This window comes from Drosophila mojavensis, unplaced genomic scaffold (genome assembly GCF_018153725.1).
Source record: "Drosophila mojavensis isolate 15081-1352.22 unplaced genomic scaffold, ASM1815372v1 contig_136, whole genome shotgun sequence".
NCBI lineage: Eukaryota > Metazoa > Arthropoda > Insecta > Diptera > Drosophilidae > Drosophila > Drosophila mojavensis.
The window spans coordinates 4,603,789-4,625,000 of NW_025318667.1; the positions used below are offsets into that span (position 1 = coordinate 4,603,789).

A 21,212-nucleotide genomic window follows, 5' to 3' on the forward strand; every position below is an offset into this window, starting at 1 on the left:
TATATATCGAGCAGCAGTCTGGCAGCTTTCACAACGAACGATACGAAGTCGAATATCGATAACTCATTTGATATCGAATTTGCATTTGATTTAATGACCCGCCACAAAAAAAAACCATATTCTCCCTTTATGGTGTTTGCACGGTTATTGCGACGAAAATTCTGGGCCCCAGACAAAAATACATGAGCAAACTTATGCGGTTGAATCGCGTTCTGGGTATTACGGCGGTTCCTTAAGCGCCGGATTCTAATATATTTTAAAATTGTATATATTTTACGTGATGCAAATGTAACAGCGCAAATCTATCACAGATATGGGTCCCAGCCATGAAATAGCATAGCCAAATTACTGGGCAAGGTTGCCTCGTTGATCAAACGCTGCACCTGCGCCTCCACATTCGAGTTTTCCAACATACCCGGCTCGCGGCCTTCCAGTTTATGCTTAACAAGCAGCAAGGCACGCTGCGCCAGTAGGTTCTTGGATTCCTCATCTGTCAATTAAGCAGTTATATTGCAATCAAGTACATTTTAGTACAAGAACAAATATATCTTACTCGACTCTTGTTGCCCATTGGATAGGACGCCCCAGATGAACAGCGGATCATAGAGCAGCACCTCCAGTATGGTGGTAAGTACAGATTTGTAACGTCTCAAAATATGCATAGTAGCCTCACAGGATTTGGTAAAAATGCCATTTGTTCCGCAAATGCCCATCGGAGCGACGAAATCGCGTGTCAAACGAAATGGCACCGTTTCGGGCGTTATCTGAATCTTGCCCTGCTCAAATGCAATGCCTGTGCGAATTATACAAAATGGGAAATTTATAAATATATGTTATAGTTTATGAATATTATCTAAAGCCGCACCGAAATCAATGTGCACCACTTCGGCCGTTTGCTCATCAATCAAAATGTTTTGTGTGTGGCGGTCGCCGAGGCCCAGGACGTAGCCCACCATCGAGGTGATGGCCACGCTGTTCGTATAGGCCAAACGCCGCTCGAACCATTCGCCCGGTATGAGAAACTTCTCTAGTAGGAAATAATGAAAAACTGGCTTCACATGCTCACAAATAGTTTTGTAGATCTTAAGACGTTCCGCTGGCGGTTTCTTCAAGCCCGCCTACAATAGTATGAAAGACAAATTCCAGTGATCTTTGCGATTGATATATGTATACTATCTACATACCGCAGTCAGCTCGCGACATTTGCGATTGTTCCAGTCCTTGGGTCGATACTTCTTGTGCGCACCGCCAGTGCCGTCGCCAATCAGATAGGTGCCCACGGGAATCGTATTCTGGCACCACTCAATGATCCCGCTGCGGGTAGATAGCGGCGTCACTTTGTAGGTGCGCAAATGCAGCTGACGTTCAGTGAACTCCGAGTCGCTGTTCAACAGCTCATTGACAACGCCAAAGACCTGCTGCATGACCGCATCCTGGCGCAGATCGTCCTTGCCCTTGATTAGCTGGGCACGCTTCTTACCATCCGAGCAGAGGGCCTGCAACTTAATGGGCGCATTCAGGCCGCCGCAGAAGGTGAACTCCTCCGACCATTTCCTTACACCTGCAAGTGAAGAATTTTGATGAATTCTGTTCGATAATCAGAGGATCAACCCTCTTCGCTTACTGATTATCTTATATCGCAGATCGGGCTGCACGGCCAGCTCCATTGTGGGGCAGTGTATGCGATCCATTTCAAGTTGGTTGAGCTTATTCAGCATAGTGGACACCGTTTTGGGATTCGGCCGATTGTTCGGACCAGGCGATAGGTACGTATTGGCAAAGTTGATCAGAGCTGCAAGGGTGACCGAATGGGACAGAGATTAGTGAGCAACTCTGGTGCATGTGGTTTGGTTAATTGAGGCCCTACTTGGAAACATGTTTTCGAATTGTTGGCTAGCTTTAAACGCCGTGGCATTGGCTTTGCCGCACAGCCCAATTATCTTCTTGGCAATGTCGGCACGCTGTGTATTGCTGTTAGTGCCATCCATGTGGGCATAGACAAACGGATAGAGCTTGTAGAATGTCTGCTGCGGATGATCGGTGCCGCAGCGCACCAGCAAATCGACGAGTATCTTGTGGAAGCTTGCGTTCTTGGAATTGAGGCGTCCGGCCAGTTGGCTGACGGCACAAATGAACTTGTAGCTGGGCACAGTCTTGATCGCATCTCTGATCTTGTCCAGCATCGTTTGGTTCTGGTCATTGGTGAACCAGAGTGCTATGATGCGATAAATTGCCGCACTAGAAAACCCACTGTCCAGCTCGCAATACTTGATATAATGCGACAGAGCCGTGCACAAGTGTTCGGTCAGATTGTCGTCGATGCGCTTCAGCTCCTGTTCGTCCAGCTTGGCAAATCGATTCAAGTTGATCGCGCCAATTTGACGATCACGATCGGGTCGCCCGCCGCTGGTCACTGTTCCGGCCAGTTGGCGATTCTGCTTGATGATGTTGACGAGCGTCTGATATTCCTGCGAGTGGCGATAGTCGTGCAGGCGCTGATACTCACGATCCGCATACTTGGCCATTGCCTCGTGATTGGCCTTTAAATTCCGATTCTCGAACTTATCGAATGTATCCCAATCGAAGATGCCGGTGAATTTCTGCTTAAGCACCGACTGGCATGACTTGAAGTGCTCGAGCAGGTTAATCGACTGATTGAATTTGTGCTCCATTGCGTAGCTCAAGCTCTCGGCATTGCTGTCCAGCAGGAATTCACCATGCATCCGCAGGGCCGGCACACGCTGCGGGCAAAACTGAAAATCTGGATTCTTATTCACGTACTGCAATAGGGATTTGGCGACATGATGATTGCCACGCTTGATATTCACTTGGGCATCCTCCAGCAGCACGGAGATCTGTAAGAGGAGTCTGTGTTAGCTGGCAGGGAACACAGGGAACCCATTGGACACTTACCTTGGTGGGCGACTTGATCTCGGGCATGGTGCGCAGCGTGGATATGTATTTCGTTGCCAAATTCAATTTGCCAGCCGATTTGCATTCCTGGATGCACTTCAGCATGTAGGAGTCGACGGGACTCTGATCGTAATACTGTTTGATGCGACGATCGGCCCTAGTACCAGATTGCTTGAATAGCGTTATCTGATGGGCGAGCATTTGCTCCTTGCAGCTGAAGCTGCCATAAGTCAGATTTAGCTCCGTTTGCCATTTGTTGAATATTTCGTCGACCTGCGAGGGGGCCAATTGCTGGCTGAACTGGATCTGTGAATGAGAAGCAAGTTTAGTCGAATATTCACTCTCAGACAGCACACACACACACATACACACACACCTGATAAAAGTCCTCGGTCTGTTGGAGCGTGCACAGCCAGGTCATGTATTTGTACACCGATTGCAGGCACTCGATGCTAATGTCCTGCAGTATCTTTTGGACGCACTGATAGGCGTTGTTGATGGCCGCCAAAGTGTTCTCCTGCTCGCGCTTATTGATGCTCATCAGTGCCAGATAGTGATGTTTGTTGTACTCCTGCTCGAGATTGTTGGACCAATCGACGTGGTGAGTCCTCTCGGTCTGCTCATCCCATTGGCAGAGACGCCACAGTATCTCGTAGTTAATTGGAATGTCCTCGCAAGAGCGCTGATAGAAATTGGCAAACGTCAGCATGCCGTTGTCGTTCATTATGTCCAAGCACTTGCTAGTGCTCGACTCATTCTGGTTGTCTGCTTCCAGCAAAGCCTCAGACAGGTTATTGCTTAAGCTCAAGAAGTCGACGCGTGAGCTGAGAGGATTCAGAAATCCAGGTATGGCATCTAGACAACCAATCGACTTGTATGCCTATTGTAAGAGGTTTTTTATATGATTGTATTTCAATTTGAATTTCACTCTTTCCTTCGCTTACCGTCTTGGCGTACGTTTGGAAGCTGTCAGAGTGGAGAGGAGAATCGGTGGGCTTTACGGAATAGACCCAAAGCTCCAGATACATAATGCTCATGAAATATGCCTGGCAATGATTGCTGGCCTTGACCACATTGCCCAAATCGATGGGAATGCTCCTGCAGACATGCATTCGAAAGAGAAGGAAATAAAAACACAGAGAGAGAGAGAGGAAGAGAGAGAGAGGGAGAGAGAGAGATGATATGAGATATGTGCTCTTCCTCACAATGCGAATTGAGCCTACCAATTGTTAACGACGCGCACGCATTCGCACATGTACAGGAATCGCTTGATTATGCGCTTGTCCTGATAGAATCCCGTGGTCTTATGTGCTGAATTTTCAAAGAAGTAATTGAGCATCTCGCATAGGCTAGTCAAGTGCACATCTCTATTGGCCATCACGAGTTTGACGAACGTCTGTAGACAGGTGCTGGCAAAGTCAACAGACTGGAATGCAAACTCATCGAATCCTGGCCAATGGCAGGCCTTAAACACAGAGCCCATAAATTGGCATAGCCAGGGCTCATAGTCCAAGTGCTCCGTGGCCTTGAGCATGGCAAGCCAATCAATTTGCGGAATGCTGACGAACGAATTCAGGAAACTCGACGTATTCAAGCCAACGCAGAAGATGCGTAAATACGGATAACTATCTGCAAATCAAGTAAAGAAAATTGCATTAAGTCTTTCTAAATATTTCATATTTACCAATTAAATGCTCTGCACTCCTGCTGTTAACCACTTCTCTGGCCACTTGGATGACGGCTTTGTGTGTGTTTACATCGAAATCGAATATATGCCGCTCCAGCGCCTCCATGATGACGGCTACGAACTGTTCCATTGCAGCTGTCAGCTATAATCATAGTAATCAATCCATAAGCAAAGAGATTATAATAGATCGAATAAAGCACATGACAATTGGCAAAATGAGGCGACTCTATATCTTACTACTTCGCTTAAAGCTTACGTTAATTTAGCCGATTAATTTCTAGTTTATAGTATAAGCAATACTCTCTTAATTGTTATATTGCTGTACCGGCTGTATGGACTCGTAGTCAGTTAGAAAGTAGTATGAAATGTGCTTCATTTTGATGGGCCCGATTTCGGCTAGACATTTGAGAGCATCCATATTTTGATTGTACTTGGGCGACTCGCGCACCATTTGTATGAGCCGGCTGACCAAGTCGAATAGCAGCTCATCATTATTCTGTAGCTCCTCCTTGTGCTCGGCAATCTGATAGGTTTGAAAGTATATAAATATATAAGCATATCGATGTGCTAACTTCAACTGCTCACGTATTCGCGCAGACCGTGCAAGCGCTCCGAGCTGTTCGGCTCGAGGAAGGCGCGTATGTAGTCCTCGAAGTTTTGTTTGCTGATCTCGGGCAAAGCCGGCTCAAACCTCTGTCGCAGCTCTTGCAAATGCTCGCACCCGTCATCGGCCTCATCGAAGAGCCCTTGTAATTGCAGTTCCGCCTTGTACTTTTCGATGTAGGCAATGATTATTTTAGTTGTCATAGTCTTCAGCTCCTGTGACTCAACATGCTTGAGACAGGCAATCAATAGCTTTGCCAGGTCCTGATTCTGGAAACTGTCCTTTGGCAGCATCAATTGTAAAAATTTGAGCGCAGAGCGATGCAATCGGTCACATTTGCCTGTAGTAATATATAATATATAGTAATATATCATGGGAGTGGAGAAGAAAATGTTGGAAGAGTTCACTCACTGTGCAAAAGAAAGCGGCAAACAAAGAACCAAATGTCCCGTGCAAAATGAGCAGCATGCACATCTCTCAGTGTGGTGTCCGCATTCCGCATCGACTCCAAATTTCTAATTGCATCCGAAACGGCATCAGCAATGGTGCAGTACAGGAAGAAGGAATTTACCACGTGGCTGGGCAGCACAGCCTGATAGCAATCGCTTTTCAACATGCCCAGCAAGTCGATCAGCATCATCGGCTGCTCAAACATCAGCGTCGAAATGACCTGTATGCGCGCATCTGTCGACCACTTCTTACCCTTCTATAAGGTAAATTTGAAATTAATTAAAATCAATTTGACAAGGAAATCATATTGCAGTCTACCACAAGTTGCGACATTGCTCTGAAGAGTGATTCGGCAGATATATTGAACCACTTCGGCTGGCGAATGCTCAAGGCAGTGCCACCAAATAGTCTTTCCAGTTCATCTTTGTCCAACAACAGCCTGATCGTTCTGTACAGTGCCATTGCACTGACCTCCTCCATCATCGGCCGCATTTCAAATAGCTGCAGATTCCGCTTTAGATTCTTATGATGTTGACGAAACTCGTCGAATTGGGATTCGTTTGAATCGCTTAGGTCGACTGCCAAAAAGGCTTGCAGTATGACCATGGTGGCCTTGAAAAAATTGAGAGAGACAGAGAGATTGCATATAGGGTGCTATATAAGAATGTCAGCATTACATTTGAATTTAGGTATTTCTTAAAGCGCTGTATCTCCTCGGGCGTTCCATAGATAAACATATAAGCCATCATGTTATTGACTTCTCCCTTAACAAAATCATCTTTGGTGTCGTAGGAAAGGAAGTATGGAAATCTGCAATGGATGTCAACTTTACAGTTATGTCTATGCTAATCGCTGGGTTAGCTTACTTGGACGGGGACCACTTTTTCGAAATCCATTTGTGGACCAGGCTGTCCGTGTAGGGCAAGAATACCTGACGCATGCTCCGATTATAACAAGGCACTTGGCACCGCAAATCACAGAAATCAACTGGGAAACATAAATAATTAAACAATGGCCATTAAATGTCATTCACTTATGCTTACATGCAGTCAATTTATGATGGGCACAATAGGGCAGCAGATCCTGCAGGGCAAAATCCTGGTGATATGTGCTAAAGGCAAAGAACGAAATCAACGCCTGAATCACCACCGCATGACTATTCTGCTCAAGATCCTCGCCGATGAACTGCAGGGTGAGGCAAGCGTATTACTATTATTGAACATATCCGTAGTCATATCACATCGCACCCACCGTCAGCTTCTTCCAGTCAATTTGTGCGTAAAGCTCCTTGGTGAATGCCAAATGGTCGGCATATCTATGCATTGCGTCGCTCTCCTCGGTCGACACACAAAAGTTCGCATTCAGCAACTGGGTGAGCGTTGTAATTGCGGCCAAACGCAACTCGATTGTTGGCATTGTTAAGAACTTGGTCGTCGAATAGCAAATAATATTGAAATTGGGCATTTGGAGGACGTGCGGGCAGCGCTGCGCAATCAGCCCGATAGAGCGCACAATCTTCACTGACAACGATGCAGGATATGCTTTCTTCAGTGCTATACGCATCAGTGATATTATCGCCGACAGCATATCGTCCACCTCGTGCTCATTGAAGCACGAAAACAGAATAACAGCTAAAAGCGAGCTAGTTTAGGATATTTCGCACTTGGCTTCGTCTATTTGCAAATACTCACTGGGTATTTCGTCGATTATATCGCTTATGAACTGAATGTTGGCAAAGTGATGCAGGAAGATCTCCTTCAGTCTCTCGACTAGCCAAACGATGCACTCCTTCCATAAGGTTTTGCATTTGCACAGCATCTGGGAGTCGAAAATCGAGTTTCATTAGACAATTTCAGTTGGTTTATATTACATTGAGTTACCTTAAGAACCAACAGCACATCCTGCGGCTTGGAGCGCAGCTTCAGATTCCTAGCTATGTGACGAAATGCTTCTTTATTATAGGAACTGTTTGCACATAGGTTGCCCAGTATATGCAGGCAGCTGGCAACCAGTGTCGACTGCTCTGAGCTCTCCACTGCGCTCTTGGTCGCACCTGAAAGCATTTTCAGTGAGTTTATTAATACGAGCCCAAACCACTATTAATTCGAACAGCATGTTTTTTTTGCAGTGCGCAATGTTTAACACACTATATTGTCAATACTACTAAAGATAACACATACCAATTCATTTCGTCTTAAAGATAATTTTATTCTCTTCATGATGAAAAAAAAAAATAATGCTCTCTTTCCAACAACAACAAAAATATGAGTAATTTACTAAAACGGTATACTTAAGAGATAAGAAAAAATTGACCACTATTAATTCGAACGCTGCGTAAGCTTACCTTAATCTCAAGAAGAGCAAAACAAAAGCAACTAATGTAACGGAATCTAATGTAACGGAATCACTATCTAGTTATGATCTGCAAATAATGTCACAATACAGCATGCAAAAAAATTTTAGAATTGCTGCAGATCAATGAAAGTTTAGCAACGATGGTGCGTGGTAAACCAATTTGTAAAGAAATCAGAGTATTGATTATGGATTATTTTAAATCTGGAAAGACACTTACGGAGATAAGCAAGCAATTAAATTTGCCTAAGTCGTCTGTGCATGGGGTGATACAAATTTTCAAAAAAAATGGGAATATTGAAAATAACATTGCGAATAGAGGCCGAACATCAGCAATAACACCTCGCGACAAAAGACAACTGGCCAAAATTGTTAAGGCTGATCGTCGCCAATCTTTAAGAAATTTGGCTTCTGAGTGGTCGCAGACAATTGGCAAAACTGTCCACCGAGAGTGGACTCGACTGCAATTAAAAAGTATTGGATATGGTTTTTATAAAGTATGTTTTGTTATTAGCTGTGCATCGTACCCAATAACTTACTCGTAATCTTACTCGTAGGCCAAGGAAAAACCCTTGCTTACGCTTCGTCACAAAAAGAAGCGTTTGCAATGGGCTCGGGAAAGGATGTCTTGGACTCAAAGGCAATGGGATACCATCATATTTAGCGATGAAGCTAAGTTTGATGTTAGTGTCGGCGATACGAGAAATCGCGTCATCCGTAAAAAGTCAGAAACATATCATAAAGACTGCCTTAAAAGAACAACAAAGTTTCCTGCGAGCACTATGGTATGGGGATGTATGTCTGCCAAGGGATTAGGAAGACTTCATTTCATTGAAGGGACACTCAATGCTGAAAAATATATTAATATTGTACAAGATAGTTTGTTGCCATCAATACCAAAACTATCAGATTGCGGTGAATTCACTTTTCAGCAGGACGGAGCATCATCGCACACAGCTAAGGGAACCAAAAATTGGCTGCAATATAATCAAATGGAGGTTTTAGATTGGCCAGCAAATAGTCCAGATCTAAGCCCAATTGAAAATTTTTGGTGGCTAATGAAAAACCAGCTTCGAAATGAGCCACAACGGAATATTGCAGACTTGAAAATAAAGTTGCAAGAGATGTGGGACTCAATTTCTCAAGAGCATTGCAAAACTTTGTTAAAATCAATGCCAAAACGAGTCAAATGTGTAATTCAGGCCAAGGGCGACGTTACACAATTCTAATATTAATTAAATTATTGTTTTGAGTATGATAGTAAATCACATTACGCAGCGTTCGAATTAATAGTGGTCAATTTTTTCTTATCTCTTAAGTATACCGTTTTAGTAAATTACTTATATTTTTGTTGTTGTTGGAAAGAGAGCATTATTTTTTTTTCCATCATGAAGAGAATAAAATTATCTTTAAGACGAAATGAATTGGTATGTGTTATCTTTAGTAGTATTGACAATATAGTGTGTTAAACATTGCGCACTGCAAAAAAAACATGCTGTTCGAATTAATAGTGGTTTAGGCTCGTATATATTAGGGATTGCATTGAGAGTCGTAAGATTGATGATTTTTTGAGAGTTTGTCTAGCAGGAGTTATCTTGAGTGAAGGTCCGTTGCCTTGAGCTAGCATTAATTTACCACTTACATATTTGATTCAGCAGTACGCCTATGAATTCGAGCAGCATTTCGATTGGCTGCCTTTCCATATAGTGCAGCAATGTGTCATTGGAATGGAATACATCCAGAATGAGCATCTGTTGCTGTAGAATATCGCGCAAATCGCTAGAGTCTACGGAACTTAATTCCGACTGGAGTGCCTTGTACTGGAACTGAAGAAAAGATGAGTCAATTAAATGTCAAAGAAACTAAACTTCAGTCGACAGCCCACCTCAATGTGACTGAGAAACAAGCCGATGCGCTTTATCAGTGGACAGTTGGTAAAATTCTCAGCATCGAAGACTTTATAGTGCAGCAATCGCTCGATGGTGCAGACCAACTTGTGCAAACACTTGAGATCCCTCAATAATGATGTGATTGAGTGCTCGCTGGATGTCGATATGTTAAGCATGCGCATGAGCAACTCATAGTTTTGCTGGGACAGACAGTTCTTGGCGTTCGATCTAATGGGCTTGTGTAAGCCGTTCGATTGCAGCAGCACCGATTGAAATTGCTCGTCCAAGCAGATCAATTTTTTATTGTATTTGTACAACAACAGCTGCAAATTATCATTGCCGTCGGCAGTTGTAATGGCAGTTTGAACCTTAGCCAACTGTTGCAATTGCTGCCCATCGAGAAAGTTAATGATGCCAATGGCAAATGTGTCTGCCATCAATTTGGGATCAATTGCCGCTATGTTGTGAATCATTTGTGTTGCGCTGCTCTTCTCGGTGGCGTAGGCCCACTTGATAATGGGCTCCAGGCTGTTGGAGGACTTTTTCAGGCCACATTGCTGGGCATTTATGAATATGTAGCGTATGGTTTCCATGCACTCATTGCGCCGCAGCATCTCATTTGTTGTAATGCTCTGCAGCAGAGCGTTGCACGACGCTTGATTCAGTTTTTTGTATCTGATGAATGACCGCAGGATGAGTTGTTTCTCAATGATCTCATCGGCTGCGGGCCGAGTCTCTGCTATCAGGAATGTGGCAATTTTGGTCCACTGCTCGCTCAAAAAGTTCACTGGAATCGATTCCTCTTTCAGCAGCTCAAGCTCCCTCTGCAGTAGGCTCGTTAGGCAGAGGCGCACATTGCGCAAATTCTTGCCATTGCCATAGATGAGCAGGACATCGACCGTGGTCGACAGCGCAAGCTGATAATTGGCTGCATTTATGATTCCACTGAACTGCATCAGTTCAGCAAAGATGGCAAACCTGTGAGGGATATCTTTAAATACATATTGCAATGATAGAGATGGGTTTACCATATGACATTAAATTTCGTTTCCTGCTTGTCAATCAGTTGGATGACTTCCTCCAACTTATCGACTCGTACACGTTTGCTGGGCGTCTCCTCCGACTCAGTGGCAGCTGTTTGCAGTTCCGTATGCCAGTTAACCTACAAATATTGATATATGCTCAGTTTACGTCCATATGGCTATAGTATTTGATATATCTCTTTACAATATAGACAACAATTGCCGCCATTTGAATGAACTTGTCCGAGAACAAATTCAGCGCAGATGATTGGCCTCGGCCAATGAAATGCTTTCTGATTTCCATATCAACAATCGTGCGCAATTTCAGCACAGTCTGCCGCCAAGTCTGGTCAATTGGCACACGAAAAGTGTCAAAGTCATGGCTATTCATTTTTGGATATAGCGCTCGCAGTGATAATGTAATACAATTAAAGAACACATTTTTTATATCGTCGCGAAAGATATCGTCATTGTGAAAGTCACAAAGCTTAGGCACGATCTCCTGCATATAGACGCAGAGCTTATGATGATAGTTGACCGACAACTAGGGAATAGATTCGATTAGCTGGTTAATAGACAGTTAAGATTTCAAATTCAACCTACCTCCGTAACAATTATCTCATAGAGACGCACAATCTCCTGTTTCCTTTCAGCAGTATTTGCTGTCTTCGCGAAATTGCTGATCATGGGCAAGTAGTCAACGAGATCGGCGTGCAGCTGCACACGTTTCTGTGCTAGCTGCAACGTTTTCGTAATACACTTCAATATCTTGGAACGTAGTAGTTCGTCATTGTTTAAATTTAACTCAAACAGGTACGAGAGCACACCTGAGATGTATGAATGGATTGTGATATAGTAAACATTTGACGCTGATCTGCTGCAACTTACAACTATATTCGCTGACTTTCAAGTTTTCTATATAGGTGCTCGATAGAAAGATGCCTCTGTCCAGCAAATTGATGAAATGATTGCCGAAATGCCGTACGACAATGCGCTGCTTGATGCCCTCCTCGAAGGCATTGAATATTGTGGATTTGGACAGAAAGTGACTGCCAGATCTGCCCACTGCAGATGTAAGGAATAAAGAGTAAAGATTACTAATAAGTTCCACTCGAGGCTAAACGAACTTACTCTCCAAATTGTATTCGATGATCTTGTCTATGGCATTGCCGTATAAATAACATTTATCTGAGAGCGTTTTGAATGACTTCTCATTGGCCTCTTGCAAGTTGGCTGAATGCTGCAAATTTTTAAAGAAATATGTACATAAACACTGCAAGACACAATTTGTAACATTCATACCTTAAAGATTGCCTCCTTGGTAGCGTTAAAGACGGCTTTCCAGCACAATTCTTGTTTTTTGCCAAGAACACCGTTTAGGGCCTCCTTGGAGCTGGTCAACTTCTGGTCCAATTGTTCAATAGCTTTGTTGCGCGTGGTTGGTTTGTCGCAGTGCATTTCGGTGATAATGCGCTGTATTTCATTTAAAAGTGGATTCATTTTGAACACTGCCTTTTACTGTCTTACTTTCTTGTCGAATGACAGCTTTAAAGTTAAACTCATTTTTGTGCTAAACTTTCGGCTCGAACCCAAAGCGGGCAGTACAGTGTGACCGTAATCAAATAATACACTTTAAAAATATCGATTATTTGACCAATATAAAAATAAAAATTTTTAACGTTGAAATAGTTTTTTGCTTTTTTATTACATAGAAACCAATAGTACGAAACGATCAAATGATCAACAACACATTAGAATAACAAATAAATACTAGAACACTGCCAAAATCGTCTGCAGATTTATCTAACGTTAATTTCCAAAAATATATCGATAAGCAGTAGAAGAGGATTTAATAAATAAACGGAGTCTGCGCTAAATTAAAACCAATTTAAATGATTAAATTAGACGTAAATAATAGTTTTTTTGCTTTTATATAAAATAGAAACAAATAGTACGAAACGATCAACAGTGACACAGTAGATTAACGAATAAATACCAAAACACTTCCAACAACCGTTTGCAGATTCAACTATCGCTCATCTCTATAAACATATCGATAGACAGTTGGAAAGTCCGCCACAAATAAACGGCGTTTGGGCTATATTGTTTTGACGAAATGCCGATTGAAGTTTTTAAATCTGTGCGCGAAGTAAGCAGCGAAGATGCGGTAAGTTAAATCAAGAACTCTGAACAATAGTCTCGTAAAATCTCCGATCAAATTGCAGGTACATGTGGCTGCAAATCTGTTAAAGGAGAATGCCGCCAAAAAGTGGAAGACCCAAGCGATCGGTGAGAAGTCGGCGCATGTTATTCTGGAGTTCGAAGAGCCGCAGCAAATTACGGGCATAGACATTGGCAACGAGCATTCTGCCTTTATTGAGGTACTGGTTAGTAAGACCGGCTGCCAGCCAGATGATTTTAAGGAATTGCTGCTCTCCAGCTCGTTTATGACGCCCATCGAGAGCAAGAATTCCAGCAATACAAATCGCGTGCGCTGCTTCAGCAGCGATGCTTTGTGTCAGGCAGCGCTAACAGACAAATGGAAGCTAGTGAAGATTGTGTGCACACAGCCATTTAACAAGCATGTCCAATATGGCCTGTCCTTTGTCAAGATGCATGTGGCGGGCAGTTCAAAGCCAAAATGCCTGGTACCCGATAAGTTCAAGCTTACGGCACATCCTAATCCCTGCCCCAGTCCCGCAGTGGCTGCCTTGGGTCGTTTTAAGCTGCGCGAAGAGTCACCCGACTCGGAACCAGATGGAAAGGCTTCACTCTCGCTCTTTCAGCGCTGGAAGGCAACTAGAAATGAGGATACTAGTACTGCAGCAGCTATACGGGATGCCGGCTCACCAGCTGCACTGCGTCGTTTAAGCGATTCCCGCCCAGCGCCCATTAAAACGCCAACACAGGCCAACAGCCCGTCGAGCGCGACGCAGGCAGAAACTAAAGTCTTGGATCGAAATCGAGATTCGCTACTGTTTGGCGATGATGAGGACGAAGATAATCCGGCAGGGGCTGTGGCAGATGCGCGAAAGCAACGCTTGAGCAAACACATTGAGGCGGACAAGAACCGACGGCGCATGGAGCTCGAGAAGGAGTTAGAAAAGAAGAAGAACAAAGGCAAGCGTCTATCTACAGAAAAGCCAGCTGCCAAGCAGGATGAGCAGCCGGAGAAAAAGGTCGAGTCGAAGCCAACAGCAGCAGTACAGGCCCAAAAGCGGCTCTCGTCCTCGCTGGAAGAGCAGAGCAAGCCAGCCAAGAAGCCGAAAATGAAAGAGCTGAAATATGTCCCATTTAATCAGCTGCTGCGTGGCGTTGTGCTCGTCATCAGTGGCATTCAGGTGAGTAGAACTGCACGTAGTTGACCTATGCTTCCTTAAGACATGCAACTTTCTCCTATATAGAATCCTGATCGTGCAGACCTGCGCTCGAAGGCCATAGCACTGGGCGCCAAATACAAAGCAGATTGGGAACCAGGTTGCACCCATCTAATGTAAGAGTTTATCTCACAGACTCCTTAAAGACTCACAGTTGAACTATCAAGTTTATCCATTATAGCTGCGCCTTTAGAAACACGCCCAAGTACAATCAGGTCAAGGGCCACGGCAAAATTGTGACGCGTCGCTGGATTGAAAAATGTTATGAACTGAAGAAGTATTTGCCCTGGCGACGCTTTGCACTGGACAATGCGGAAATGGCGCAGCCCGAGAGCGATGAGGAGCTGTATGATGAATCATTGAAGCCCACGGTGGATGATGATGATCAGCATGACAAGGCAGCCAGTCCTGTTGCTCTGGCTGAAAGGCTTGACAACGATAACAGGAGCTACGAGGTGCATTCGTCTGGACCCGACACAGAGGACGAGCTCGAACGAGTGGCTCAAGAAAGTAAGTTGTAAGATCTGTCAACTTTCAATTTAATATGCAATACAAATTGATTACAGAAAAGAAATTGAAGCAATCAGCTGAATCAAATGGCAACAAGTCGATTTCCAAATCGAAATCTCAGGATGTTTACGAAGTTAGCACAGATGAGGAGGATTATCTGCAGGAAAAGCGAAAACAGTTGTAGCTATTAGTTAAGTCCAGTATTATGTATTTTTATTAAGTGTATAGATAAGTTTATATTATGTTTTTTTATATATTACGTCAGTAAAGTGATATATATTTAAACAATTTCAATATACGCGCTTTCTTAGTGTTGGAAGGGACAATATTTTTTCAGGACATGCTCTGGTCATCCTAATATAAATGTCCTAAGAGTCCGCATGATGCGTTTTTGGTGTTAAAAGGTATTTGGTATTTAGGGTCTGGATGTTAACGATGTCAATAGCAATGAAGAGGATATTATAACTTGTCGTTATTTATGTGATTTAAACAGTTATGTGTATTTAAATATTACGTTGCTATGTATATAAAGTAAATGTTGCCTGAAGTCAAAGCTAGTTAGTTTTAAATGTTATCTCAGCCACATATTTGAAAATACGCGCGTATGTAGTGCTGTTAAATGCTGTTAGCACATGCGCGGATTAGCCCTTGAATCAAGCTTTGAAAGTATTTTTGGCATTCTAAGTAAAAGCGGAGTATTTGAAAAAGGTATAAATGGTTCTGTTTTAGTTCACAGTGAGTATGCTTGTTGATAGCAATAACTTTTATGTTTTTTTTTTTTGTTTTTTTTTATATTAACGTTTTTTTTAGCTAACTTTATGACGATGAACGTTTACTCTAATGCATGAGAAAAATGAAAAGTAATTTTTGTTTCTCAAACTCTACGTTATAAAAATAAGTACATCAAAACACTTAATTATCATTTGAAAAATGTAATTTCCATACAAATGCACAGCAGATGTGGCAGCCTTGATTTCGTTCGAAATCGAGAGATATGGCAGCGTTGAATTCATTTATGCAGATTTTTTCGTACCAGCTGAGTCAAAATGTACTAAAAAATACCCTATGCCATTTAACACTGGCTTGCAATTCACAATAGACTGCTGCATTGGCTGCCTGTCGACAAAAAAAAAAAAAAAAACGGAAAAACAACTTGTGCCTGGGCTCAATTATGCTCGCAAGGATAACATAAAAGGAAACGACGCATACAAACAAAATACACATACACACATATAGCAGCAGCTACGTTTCCATAGGAATCGCTGAGAGTGTTGCTTGCGAGCCGAGACTACGATACACGGCGTATACGTGCTTTATTTGCTGCGCTGTTAATAAACGGTATGAGAAAAGTATAAAAAAATTAATGCATATGTATAATTATATATATAATTATATATTCACTATAGGCAAGTGCATGTGCTAAATTTTGCATATTAAAAAACTGGAAAACACAGACAAAATTTGAGATTCGAATTTCGGGCTTAGGTGAAAAATCAATAGAGCGAGAGAGAGAGAGAGAGATAAAAATAATGTGTTGATTGTTGATGTTGTTGTTTTGCAGAATGTGCGCCTAGGGATAATCATAACAAGAAAACAAAACAACAAATTAAAGTAAGTGAAATACATTTCTTATATACAAACATATATTTATAAATATCTTATATCTATGTATTCATTAAAAATTCAGATAAATTTAGGTAGAGCGAAAAAGAGATAGAACAAGGACATTCAACATGGGTAACGAAACATCGCTGCCAATGGACATGTGCTCCAATTTCGATGCCGATGAAATTCGTCGTTTGGGAAAACGTTTTCGAAAACTCGATCTCGATAATTCAGGTGCACTGAGTATCGATGAATTCATGTCACTGCCGGAGCTACAGCAGAATCCGCTTGTGCAGCGTGTTATCGATATTTTCGATGCCGACGGCAATGGTGAGGTGGACTTCAAGGAGTTCATCCAAGGCGTCTCACAGTTCAGTGTTCGCGGCGATAAACTATCGAAGTTGCGTTTCGCCTTTCGCATCTACGATATGGACAACGATGGCTACATATCGAACGGCGAGCTCTTCCAGGTGCTGAAAATGATGGTCGGCAACAATTTGAAGGATACGCAACTGCAACAGATTGTCGACAAGACCATTTGCTTTGCCGATAAGGATGAGGATGGCAAGATCTCCTTCGATGAGTTCTGCTCTGTGGTGGGCAATACGGATATACATAAGAAAATGGTTGTTGATGTTTAAGCTAAGCGGCCAATAGAGACACCACATATACAAACACAGACACACACTTAGACATATATATCTGTATCGATATATACATATGTATGTATATATATATGGAACTACCAAAGAAATCAAATTTTGAACTTCACTTTCATTCGAGAAAAACCAAAACAAAAGTAAACAAACAATTTTGATGTATATGTATCGTATGTACCTCTACCATTTATATATGTATATGTATGTATGTATTTATTTAAGTGCGTGCTTTCTAGGCACAACAACAAGTAACTAACTAACTAACTAAAATAATTACTATAACAAAGAGAAAGAAGTATATGAATGAATGTAAAAGAAAAGAATGACGAAGAAGAAGAAGCAAATCAACTATGAAAACTCGAATTTTATACCATTTCCATGCACCCATCCTCGAGAGCGTGTGAACCAACATATTGGAATTGGTTTATTGGAATTGTGTAGCTGACAAATCTATATACTATAATGAAGAACAACCCCAAAATCCCGAACTCCAAAATCACTCTATCCTCTCCCACCTATTCCCATTCCCACTAGTGTCTCTCCTCTGTCTTCTAGCTAAGTGCAATATAACAGTATAACAGTTTAAAAACTATATTTTGTGCCTGGCTCGTTTTCAAAATCTAACTGATATTCTATTCTAAAAAGCGTCAGCGTTCTTTTATCTATAGCATTTATATTACTATATAAATATAAATATATATTATATAAATATTATGTGTATTAATATATTTTTTTTTTAAATATTTCATTTGACTTTGTTAATTTTTGGTTGGTTTTTTAGATTAACTATTAATTAAATGTTGTGAATGTACAAAATAATTCTTGAATATTGTTCAATTAAAATACAATTGTTAAGAATTAAAACAACAGACATCCAAAAACTCTAAACTTAAATTGCCTTTTGCATTCAGCTAGTCTGTAAGCCCAACCCAATTCCAATTGGATATCATGTCGTCACATACATAATTAGCGTTATATACATATACATATATACATGTAATTATGTTAAGTATCTGTTGGGACGGCGAAACGGAAAACGAAAACGAAAACCTAAATGAAAACGAAAACTGAGAAAAGAAATCATATTCGTCGTTTCGTTTTCGTGGCCGAAGCCGAACGCGAGAGCTCGAACACGAACACGAACACGAACTCGAACTCGAACTCGAGCCTGAGCTCTGCTCACACCCTTTTCGGGCAGCGATTAACTTGACTTTGTAGGTCACACGATTTGTGCGCTTGTATGTGTGTGCGTGTTAGATAGCGATGAGCGTGCGTGCAGCATGAAACACGAGACAGCGGAAACGATATTTTGTAAGAGTTAGTTAAGCTTGAAATATTTTATTCAAATTTTAATTATGAATTAGCATAGCTTAGCATATTTCAACAACATTTTAATTATTAAACTGAAGGTGCAGATGCTATAGATATCTCTTTATCTATTTATCATTGTGTTTCATATATCACATACACCTGTTCATCTCTAGTAGTGTTAATTATATGTATGCGAATGTGTGAGTGTGTGTGACAGTGGAATGCATTGCAGCTTGGCAAGCAAACGTTTAACCGTTGTATAGGAACGCCAACGTTCGCAGGACAACACCCACAATTTATATATGTACATATGTATATACATACATACATATAGGAACTTATGGAATGTGCTTGATATCAATAAATTATTATCTAATGTCTGTGTGGCGGTCACGTTGAAGTTGACTCGTAAATCATATGCTTTACACTCCATATATACATGCGTACAAATATATATACATATCACATATCGGAAATTAAATAGTTCGTTTTCCCTGTATTTTACCTTGGCTAGCGTAGTTCTTTAAGCTCGGTTCTCTGGTTCTCGGTTCTCTGGTTCTGTTCATCGCTCTGACCTTTTTCATATTAATTGGATTGATTAATGTGCTCCAATTTTGGAATGTACGTAACAGAGCTATGGTCACACGCCCATATATACTACGCCCCCTACGTACTCATCCCCATTCCTCTCATATATTTCGACCCTTGTCGTGGCGCTTCTTGACATTCAATCGGCTAGTCATTAATCGTAGTGACTTTTGCTTAACTATTTATATGACTCCATCCCATGCCAATTAGGGTCTTCTACCAGTTAGCTTTATTGTCTATAGGCTAATGAGCCTGTACATAGATCATCGATGTATATCAAAGGGTATTTAGCTAGTCTCTCATTCTGCCCATGCCTACCAGAAAATTTACAAAATTAAGATCAGCTGAAAATCGCTGCGAATCGTTCAACTGGAATGCGTCTGATTGGAAATAGGGGTTAATACTGCGTTAGTTGGCAAAAAAAAGCGTTGATAAAAACGTGAGCATTTTTTGTATGCTTTGAATCGCCCACAAAAGTATGCTACACCAATTTTGTTATGTGGAATTAATGCAATTGATTTTCTAATTCACTTCGTAATGGGTAAATGGGGTATATTGGTGTGACTAACTGATACGCAACAGGTGGAAGGAGCCGTGGCTAAGTCTCTCCCTATATGCATACATATATGTAATCCTGATGCATAGATGAGTCAATCTTATCTACCTTTAGCCTATTTGGTTAATTTTATATAATTTATAAAACTTAATTGGTAAACATTTGGTTTATTTTTGAATAGATTGGAGATTAAGGCATCTGTGACATCGAACAGCTTCAGTTTTTCTTTTCATTCAATAAGTTTTCCCATTTTAAATGAATGAAAGCAAGGCAATCATATCAAGCTATCGAATAGCTAAAGACACACTATGATAGTTTTTCATTTTTGGGGCAGGGTACCAACAATTCTGTATTAGCTGAGCGTCAAGCTTCTGTTAGATAAAGTATGTCAAGGCTGAAATTCAAGTTTCTCAATAATTGATTAAGCTTAAGTTAAGATATCTAACTAATCTAGTTTAGCCGTCAGTCTGTACTCTCCTTCCTCCCTCTCCCACTCTCTGACAGTGGCTTTCTCTTTCCCCCTTTTACTTATTTATATGTATTTCCTGTCAGCCAATTTTCGCTGTGATTAATTTGTTTGTTTCCGTTGAAGCAACAAGCTCTCGCTCCCTTCTCTCCCTCTGCTAATCAATTCAAATCAAGATTAACGATGCGCGGCACAAAAAGCCTTCGAGTTATCCAATTAATGGCGGAAGCTGTGCAAACACTTTTCAGACAACTTCATGTTTTTGATTGATTTTTGCTTTCATTCAATTTCAGCCAAAAACATAAATATTATGACGATGAAGAGAACTTAATTGAAAAGCTCTAAAAATCAAACTTGATGGTAGATAAATTAATGAAATATTACTAAGGAATTTCAAGCACATTGAATTTACATGTTGTTAAAAATATGGAGAAATTAAACTATAGAAAATCAAGTACTAAATCTTGGGATTGATCGTCCAATAGAGAAGATGTTTACACTGTAGATCTTGATCTAGATCAGATATTATATTTGGTTTTATAACTTCCATTCATATCGTATATGAGTATACAAAAATGTCTTTTTTAGCTATCTAATATAGTCTTAAGTTTAAGAAGCATAAAATATAGTCACCATGCAGTGTGCACAAAATCAATATGCTCTATTAAGATAAAGTCTTTAATCTAACAAACCCAATATGCTCTCTCAACTGCGCTCGCTGAACGAGTATATTTAATCATGATATTTTCGCTTAAAGGATATTTATATAGTATATATTTAGAAAGTTTTCCCAAAGCAATGACCTGTTATGTATGTATATTAGCGGTAAATGTTCGTGTGGCTCTGTGTGTGTGTGTGTGGCTGACTCTGGCCCGTGAAGTCAGCAGGCCAAAGCATAAGTTCATATAACTCTGAAAGTTTTTTGCTTTCGCTCTTCATTTTTTTTTTGCTTGTTTTGTTCTAGTTTTTTGGCATTTTTGTTTTGGTTTTGTTTTTGTTATTGCAATAAACATCATTTTCATAATGCTAAAAGACAGCTCCAATCAAGAAAAACAATGTGAAATCAATGTGAGCACACACACACAAATACACACACATGTATGTATTTGTTTGCACTTGTGTGTTAGACGATAAAAGTTGATTCGTGCCAGCTTGGAGCAGTAACCGAAAAAAACAAAGTCAACGGCAAAGAAAAAAACAGAAAAAAAACGCATACAAAACAA

General features: G+C 41.1%; 3 protein-coding genes across 7 annotated transcripts; 2 read left to right on the forward strand and 1 right to left on the reverse strand.

The window, feature by feature from the left end:
* Nucleotides 1–192: 192 nt before the first annotated feature.
* LOC6585896 (serine/threonine-protein kinase ATM) lies at nucleotides 193–12,538 on the reverse strand. Of its 3 annotated transcripts, XM_002011484.4 has the most exons (29): nucleotides 12,220–12,536; nucleotides 12,049–12,157; nucleotides 11,806–11,982; nucleotides 11,521–11,744; nucleotides 11,123–11,461; nucleotides 10,924–11,057; nucleotides 9,892–10,873; nucleotides 9,649–9,832; nucleotides 7,535–7,707; nucleotides 7,346–7,472; nucleotides 6,906–7,285; nucleotides 6,698–6,839; nucleotides 6,521–6,641; nucleotides 6,332–6,464; nucleotides 5,973–6,266; nucleotides 5,616–5,910; nucleotides 5,186–5,544; nucleotides 4,926–5,123; nucleotides 4,598–4,742; nucleotides 4,137–4,542; nucleotides 3,858–4,011; nucleotides 3,290–3,793; nucleotides 2,914–3,219; nucleotides 1,868–2,855; nucleotides 1,625–1,792; nucleotides 1,185–1,561; nucleotides 866–1,118; nucleotides 554–793; nucleotides 193–490 (listed from the first exon to the last, which is right to left on the reverse strand). In XM_002011484.4, exons 1-29 carry the CDS (start codon nucleotides 12,415–12,417, stop codon nucleotides 306–308), a joined length of 8,295 nt encoding a protein of 2,764 aa, XP_002011520.2. In that variant the 5' UTR covers nucleotides 12,418–12,536; the 3' UTR covers nucleotides 193–305. The 3 variants fall into 3 exon arrangements, with proteins under 3 accessions (XP_002011520.2, XP_032588976.1, XP_043863355.1); XM_032733085.2 differs by lacking the exons at nucleotides 193–490; nucleotides 554–793; nucleotides 866–1,118; ... (1 more) ...; nucleotides 1,625–1,792; nucleotides 1,868–2,855 and having other exon boundaries at nucleotides 3,059–3,219; nucleotides 3,282–3,793; nucleotides 12,220–12,538; XM_044007420.1 differs by lacking the exons at nucleotides 193–490; nucleotides 554–793; nucleotides 866–1,118; ... (5 more) ...; nucleotides 3,858–4,011; nucleotides 4,137–4,542 and having other exon boundaries at nucleotides 4,655–4,742; nucleotides 4,857–5,123; nucleotides 12,220–12,538.
* Nucleotides 12,539–12,967: 429 nt separating this feature from the next.
* On the forward strand, nucleotides 12,968–15,079 carry LOC6585897 (DNA repair protein XRCC1). The gene is made up of 5 exons (XM_002011485.4): nucleotides 12,968–13,084; nucleotides 13,143–14,258; nucleotides 14,322–14,410; nucleotides 14,476–14,804; nucleotides 14,861–15,079. Exons 1-5 carry the CDS (start codon nucleotides 13,034–13,036, stop codon nucleotides 14,986–14,988), a joined length of 1,713 nt encoding a protein of 570 aa, XP_002011521.1. The 5' UTR covers nucleotides 12,968–13,033; the 3' UTR covers nucleotides 14,989–15,079.
* Nucleotides 15,080–15,905: 826 nt separating this feature from the next.
* Nucleotides 15,906–17,203, forward strand: LOC6585898 (calcineurin subunit B type 1). Of its 3 annotated transcripts, XM_015160539.3 has the most exons (4): nucleotides 15,906–16,142; nucleotides 16,211–16,289; nucleotides 16,366–16,415; nucleotides 16,492–17,203. In XM_015160539.3, exon 4 carries the CDS (start codon nucleotides 16,538–16,540, stop codon nucleotides 17,048–17,050), a length of 513 nt encoding a protein of 170 aa, XP_015016025.1. In that variant the 5' UTR covers nucleotides 15,906–16,142; nucleotides 16,211–16,289; nucleotides 16,366–16,415; nucleotides 16,492–16,537; the 3' UTR covers nucleotides 17,051–17,203. The 3 variants fall into 3 exon arrangements, with proteins under 3 accessions (XP_015016025.1, XP_015016026.1, XP_002011522.1); XM_015160540.3 differs by having other exon boundaries at nucleotides 15,913–16,142; nucleotides 16,211–16,415; XM_002011486.4 differs by lacking the exon at nucleotides 16,211–16,289 and having other exon boundaries at nucleotides 15,913–16,142.
* The last annotated feature ends 4,009 nt before the right edge of the window (nucleotides 17,204–21,212 follow it).